At 36.7% G+C, this 7,034-nt stretch overlaps 1 protein-coding gene across 1 annotated transcript in view; it reads left to right on the top strand.

Annotated features, from left to right (window-relative positions):
* Positions 1 to 6,690, top strand: part of LOC118738256 — an 11,522-nt gene extending 4,832 nt beyond the window's left edge. Inside the window, exons 5-10 of the mRNA XM_036469181.1 lie at positions 1,969 to 2,101; positions 3,522 to 3,702; positions 4,032 to 4,265; positions 5,712 to 6,084; positions 6,165 to 6,296; positions 6,379 to 6,690. Coding sequence (XP_036325074.1) covers positions 1,969 to 2,101; positions 3,522 to 3,702; positions 4,032 to 4,265; positions 5,712 to 6,084; positions 6,165 to 6,296; positions 6,379 to 6,606 — 1,281 coding nt within the window. The 3' untranslated portion in view covers positions 6,607 to 6,690. The remainder of the gene's footprint in view (positions 1 to 1,968; positions 2,102 to 3,521; positions 3,703 to 4,031; positions 4,266 to 5,711; positions 6,085 to 6,164; positions 6,297 to 6,378) is intronic.
* Positions 6,691 to 7,034: the final 344 nt, after the last annotated feature.

Raw genomic sequence — 7,034 nt, 5'->3', positions numbered from 1 at the left:
CAAACGAAAATGAAATTTAAAGATAAAAAAATTAACTAAATAAATTATGTGCTTTCGACACTTTGAGGTTATGATATCTCAAAATCGGATTTCGGTGGCCGCTTCTGTATGTACATTGGGCCTTATCACGATGCATGGGCCGAAAAAAAATCTGTTTGTTCCAAGCAATTTGGAACCCTCTCTATGAGAGTAATTCAGGAAAGTAAAGAAATTTCTTTCGGTACCCTATAAAAACTGCTAAATCGGTTGTTTATGAAATTTTTACTTAACATCTTATTTCTATTAATTGCTCATCGTTGAAAAATTAAGAAAACCTACATTGATATATACATACATATATAACTATTTATATGTATCATAAACTTTTCAAGCAAATTCATTTGTCTGAATATTATTATTGATATTGATGATTTCATTTCTTCAAAAATATGTTGCCCTTCCCCGGTGCAAACTGTGTTTGATGTTACACTCAACCCTGTAAAAGAGCATGTTTTTGCCCTCTTGCCTTTGTCTAGCTCACACATTTCATAATATTGTCGTTTTAAGGCACCAACTGATTTTAAGGGCAACCATCACCCCGGACAAAGCTTCAAAGGGCAGAGAGTTTGCTTTTTTTTGCCTTGCCAGAGTGTGACATTTTAAGAAACGAACACAAAATTTTCTCACCTTTTGCCTTTAATTTAGAATCGAACACGAAAAGAGAAACGGGCAATCAGAAGGCGTAATTTTTTGTTAGAAACGTAATCACATGTGTCAGAAAAATAATCCCCATGTCAAATTATAAATTTTCTGCAAGAATAATCTTAACCCATTTTCATTAAGCAACAGCCAACTACTAATAATTTTGTAAGAGTTCACCACTACACACATATAATACGAGGGTTACCCCTGAAAATCCCCTGAAAAACATAGAAAAAATTATATTTGATTGCAAGATTTGCGATCTAACAAACATAACTACATACATACATACGTATAGAGCAAGTTAAGTAAAAAGACTTATTGTCTTTCAATATATTCGCATTTGAGATCTACACACTTTCGCTTATGAAAAAGCCAGTTGTCGAAACATGGTTTCTGAATACCTCAACCGGCCTCTCCAGATGTTGAAAAGCGCGAACCGCGCATTTTGTCCTTAACAAACGGAAACAGAAAGTAATCATTAGGTGATAGATCAGGTGAATATGGACAACAAGTGATTATTTTGACTTTTTCTCCCTTCAATATTCAACTGTTGCGTGTACTATGTGAGAGGCAGCATTGTCGTGGTGAAGAATAACTTCGGACAAGCAAATTATTGTGTACAATTCTGAATTAACTTTTCTTCGAAAGGAAAGGCTGGAAAGATACCCCAAAAATTACCGTCAATGAAACGCGGCAAAAAGCTTGGTGTATGAACACTTTCATATAACTTCAGCAATTTAAAAACTTTCTATGTGAACGTACCCTAAGAGCAACAATAGCAACTGGCCTAGTTTTATAGAAGAAAAAAGAGATAATTATTTTGTTTTAAACTGCTCCGTAAGTGAATCACTTTAACTGGGATCGGTTTCAGACACCTAGACAGTGGACTGTTGGTTTGTTTTGTCCTCATATGTATGTCTTGAACCTATTTCACCCACGTATTACGATACTATCCATAACCGTTTTCAGATGCAGCTTTAATGTTTTCAGCAACAACAGCAGTTAATGGCCAACCTTCGCGGAATTCATCATCCAAAAAATGCTGCCTAATGGTCGTTTCTGCAAACTTTCACATTTTCCATCGTAATAACAAATTAATATGCAATTAAAGTACATCTTTTGGGTATTCAAGTTAGTTGGATCGTTTTAAGTTTCTTACTACTGATTTTATTTATTTTTTATTTTTATACGGTCTAATGATCCTACATATACACATGTATGTATGTTTTTAGGACACAGATATCTGTATTTTCTAATCAGACTGTGAAAATTCTTGTTTATTAGCCACCTGGTACCGGCAATGTCGACGCTTTAGATTCGAACGAATTCAATCGCACAGTATTATTCATAGGCTCTGAAGCCGAAATATTAACAACCTTTTGCGATTTTCGGAATTGTCATCTGCGCGTAAGACCATGTAAGTACAAATTGTAATAAAGGTATTATTTTTAACTCATAAACTCGTAGCAATTAACAAGCTATTATAAGAGGAAAATAGTTTAAGTTTGCTTTTTGTTTTAGTTTTGGCAAGCCAAAATTTGTAGATTTTCAAGTTAAAGAGAACGTAGCACATCCGTTCTCAACCATCTCAGTCTGACGAAGGCCAAGAAGAAGAAGAAAACTCTCATATTTCAAAAAAGAATACACTACATATGCTGATTTGAAGTCCACGCCATTTTTTGACCTGTACCATCCAGGTAAAATTCCATTTTCATCCTAGAAGCCGTCGATATTGACTGTTCTTACCGAGCTCCCGAAAGAGTGTCCGAATCTTTCCATTGCTCTCTTATAGGAAAGCTAACATAGCAGCTTCTTCGAAAAAAGGACACCAGCGTTCAAGAATGTTGCTTCGACATCCACTTTAACAACTATCTGTGCCCGTAATTCTGGTTTTCATACCACAGTCATTACTTCCACTTGGATACCGAAATCCAGTGGCAGCAAATCCCACTGAATTAATTAAAATCAGCTTTTCTTTGTAGCTTGTTTAACACATAGAGATTGGATTTTGGGCATAGTTCTACGCCACCTTACTACAGCAGCCTGTGTCGCACATCAATTTTATTTAGGATTCTCTCTGCCTAACACTGACCTCCCATCAAAATCAGAAGATACTTCCAGAAGTGTTGGGGAGTACTAAAGGAACTGTCTACCAACACCTTTGAAGTAATATACTTTTGACAGTGCTCTTCAGTCTCTTGATTATGCAGGACATCGTATTGGTTTGCCTTAAGCTCTTTGCTGGCGCATTATCACCCTTCCCGGGCTTTGGAACGAAGGCCATAGTAACTTTCCATCAAAGAGTAAAAGTATGGCCAAATAATAGGCAGGCCTTAAAACCTCTCATTAGAGCTCCTATAAATTTAAATCACCCATGCTTTAGCTTGGTAAAGTGACTTAAAGTCGTCAAACAAGACTAGGAAAACCTCACTGGCGCCTCAGTTACCGGCCGTGATGATATGCACCAGCTCTTCGCGCCGTGCTATCCCCCTCCATATCCTTGCCTAAGTCAAAAAATAGCCTGTTATCTGGAAAACAAGTTGGCAAATAGTGTTGCAAGCGTTTAACAGCTGCTATGTAGTATAAGATGCATCAGAATGCCAGATGGAGTCAAGCCCTATCGTTGGGTGATTTTGAAGTACCCTACACAACATGGCACCTTTATGTTATCGGTAGTTCAGAAGTCTCTATAAGAGCTTCATTTTTAATCTTATACTCCTTATGCACGACATGAACTTCATACCAGACTTCTTTTCCTTTTTAGAGTTAGGATCTCTAACCAGCCAAATTTAAATAGTTTTAATTTACTTTTTCCATGAAATCCATATCTTCTTCAGATGGCGCTGATAACTGGGGTTACATTTATGAGAACCAAAGCTCAGTGGGTATGTTGGGGGACCTCTATGTACAGGACTTCGAAGTGGCTATCGGTTGCATTTATAACTGGTACAATAGCATCACTGAAGTTTCATACACAATAGCGCGATCTTCGGTTGCCGTATTGGGACCAGCGCCAGCGTAAGTGTAATAATATAAATGAGTCGTTTATTTTGAAAGTGGCATAAGTCACTACTTCACACCTATTGCACTTGAATGGACGCGTCGGTTATTCGTTCAAGTTCATCAACCAAAGGTAGAAGGTTTTGTCGTTAGTTTATGACAGAGCGATTTATAGAGGTAAATATTCGGTTAAAAGTAGTCGATCATTTACGCACAAAAGGTGTAAAGTGACTTATGCCACTTTCCAAATAAACGGCTCAAATAAGCTCAAAATCACATAACCCGTATAAATAGTAATAGAAACTCAATTAAAAGTCAATACAAACCTAGCGCATATCCCATTTCAGTCTATTCCCGGCATGGCGTGCTAACATAATCCCATTTAGTAGCAGTCTTTGGATTTTCATAATGTTTACCATTCTACTTTGCGCCTTTGTTATGTATTCCGTACGACTTATTTCTTTCACAATGAAAAATCGACGAAAGAATCAAGTGCGGAATTTTCCCCATAAAAGTGCATTTGGTCACGCATTATTGGATATGTTTGCGGTATTTATACAACAACCATCGGGACCTACAAGGTAAGCAGTTGTAATTATCGTTAGTTAGAATTTTAATCTATTACTACACGGGAAATTTACCTTTTTTCCCCCTCCTATAATTATGTTATTTTTTTGTATCTTTTGTGTGATTAATTTTTCTCAAATGCTTAACGAGTTGTAAGTAAAAACATGATAACTTTTAAAAACTCGAAGTTAGCTATACTTCTAGAGGGCATTATTTTGTGCGATTTCAAAAATTGTCATAACAGTTTTTGTATCAAATTTGGTAATTTTCACTTAAGATCCATGGAAAATATCACTTTTGAGTATATATATTTAAAAATTCGTTAACCGCACTGGCCAAAGTTTTGTATAAGAAGTAAAATTACATAAATAAAATTAATTTAAAGATGAGTGACACAAAAGCACACGATTCCGGAGATTTTCCCATATCCCTACCAGAATAGGACTTTTTTCTTGACCTCTTCACTAACACACTAAAATATACACCAATACACAAGGTTTATTTATAAGAGGTTACGCAATGCGAAGGTCCATTAAGCTGATGTCAGATAAAACTTTGTGGCTTTGCGTGACATTTATAACTTTGCTAGCAAAGCGCCAGACGAAAAAGGTATCGCTTTGCGCTGCAGCTGCAACGATCTATGTGGCATGCTTAGTGCATTTTCATACAATTCAACATATCTGTCGAAGCGAATTGTCACGCAAAGCGAAGCAAGCATTTTATCTGACACCAACTTTATTCTTCTCCCGCAAAATTTGGCAATTAGCGAAGTAGCTGGGCGACAATAACAAGCAGCGCACAAAAACATTAAATTGAGGTGAATTTGAGTGATTTTTAACCAATTGTGATCGATAGCTTACTCAAAAATACATTTACAGTTAATGTTAACCAAGTTTTTACCGATGCCTTCATGTCGAGAAAGCCACAAAACCAAATTTTTTACAGCGGCTAATTTGTGCGAAATTTTCTCTTAAACTCGATATATCTCAGACGCCAATTGTAACGAAGCGTTTTTCCCTGTTTCTCTGTTTCTATGCTGGGTCATACTCGCCGTGCCCAGGGTCCGTGCTCTGCTGATGTGCGACGTCGGTGCTACTATGCCGACACTCTGCAGATGTGCGCATGGTCCTCACGGTCACGTTGGTTCACAGTGGACTGCGGTTTGGCGGCGCTCTACCTTCGAACAGCCAAGCCTTGTATCGAAAACTGTTTACAAGTCAAGTGCATAGAAGTAACCTACATACGTGCAATTATAAAAAAAATTCCGTACAAGCCAAATTTCAAAAATACGTTTATTTTCCTTAGCATCGAACCTAGATCCCACTTGGTGTTAGTACACTCAGCTATGGTGGCTGCAGACGATAAATCTTTCGTTAGTTGACGATGTCGTAGTATTCGTAGTACATATTTTGTTGGCATAAATGTAATCTGAGCACTAATTCTTTTTTACTTTCCTATAGTTTACGCACATTCGCCGGTCGCTTCTTTCTGGCGACTATTCTCTGTGCCACCATCACATTGGAGAATACCTACAGCGGTCAATTAAAATCCATACTAACTGTACCGCTTTTCTCCGAGGCTGTTGATACTATAGAGAAATGGTCTAAAACCGATTGGCCTTGGAGTACACCATCCATTATTTGGATACAATCAGTGGAAAATTCAAATATTGAGAAAGAACGAGTAATGGCCAAGAAATTCGTTGTGCATGACTATGATTTTCTCTACAATGCTAGCTTTCGTTCCGATTATGGACTGGGCATCGAGCGCCTAATGAGTGGCGCTTTCACTTTCGGAAAATATATAACTATACCTGCGCTGGAAACGAGGATTGTGCGTACATTTTGTTTTTTTTTTTTTACTTATTTGGTATTTCAGATTCGAAATTTGTTTGGATTTTGTTACAATTTTAGGTGACGAAGGATGATTTGTATTTCGATTGGACACGTGCCGTAGCCATAAAAGGTTGGCCGTTAATGCCACTCTTCGATAAACACTTACTCGCCTTTCTAGAGGCGGGTCTTTATGTGTACTGGGAAAGGCAGGTAAGATTAGAGAAAATTAAGTAGATATTTGGCACTAAATACTTAATCATTTTAATTGATAACGAAACTGTCTTAACTCTAGGTGACACCCAAATATTTGGATCGTAAAACACAGGAAATCATTATGAATTTAGCATCTGGACATATTAACAAATTACCGCCACAAAAATTGACTTTGGAAAATATTTCGGGTCCTGCGTTCGCTCTGCTCTTTGGTTGTTTAATTGCTAGCATAGTCTTTGTGCTGGAGCTAATTGTATACAATTTGAGCAAATTGAATTTGTCCAATAACCACGGAGTGAGGCGTTAGTAGATATAAAAATAAATAAATTTAGAATGCATAAAACTTACTCAATGCTGAAAAAACACCATAGGCACATGCAAATAGTATACTTTAACCAACTAATATCTAATATACCTTTATTCATATCACTAAATAGTAAATAAAGTAAAGTAGAAATGCACTCAATTGAGCTTAATTTTTGTAGTGAAACTTATTTAGCGGTCGGTTGATTGGTTGGGAGTAATGGCGCAACGGAAATGGTTGGGACGGAAGCAAGTGCTTCTTGAATCTATGTTATTAATTTAACATAAACTTGCTAATTAATAAAAGGTTAAAGAATAACACTTAGAAAAAGACCAATACAAGAATGAAAGTAAAGGTGAGTACGTACATAGTACGGAATTTTTGGAACATATCGATATAATAATCAATATTTGTATCGGTTTTGTTATCGA

Source organism: Rhagoletis pomonella, unplaced genomic scaffold (assembly GCF_013731165.1).
Source record: "Rhagoletis pomonella isolate Grant_MI unplaced genomic scaffold, Rhpom_1.0 Rhpom_scaffold_00004, whole genome shotgun sequence".
In the NCBI taxonomy this organism is placed as follows: domain Eukaryota; kingdom Metazoa; phylum Arthropoda; class Insecta; order Diptera; family Tephritidae; genus Rhagoletis; species Rhagoletis pomonella.
Note: the sequence above shows the minus strand (reverse complement) of the source record. Positions and strands in the feature narration are given on the sequence as shown.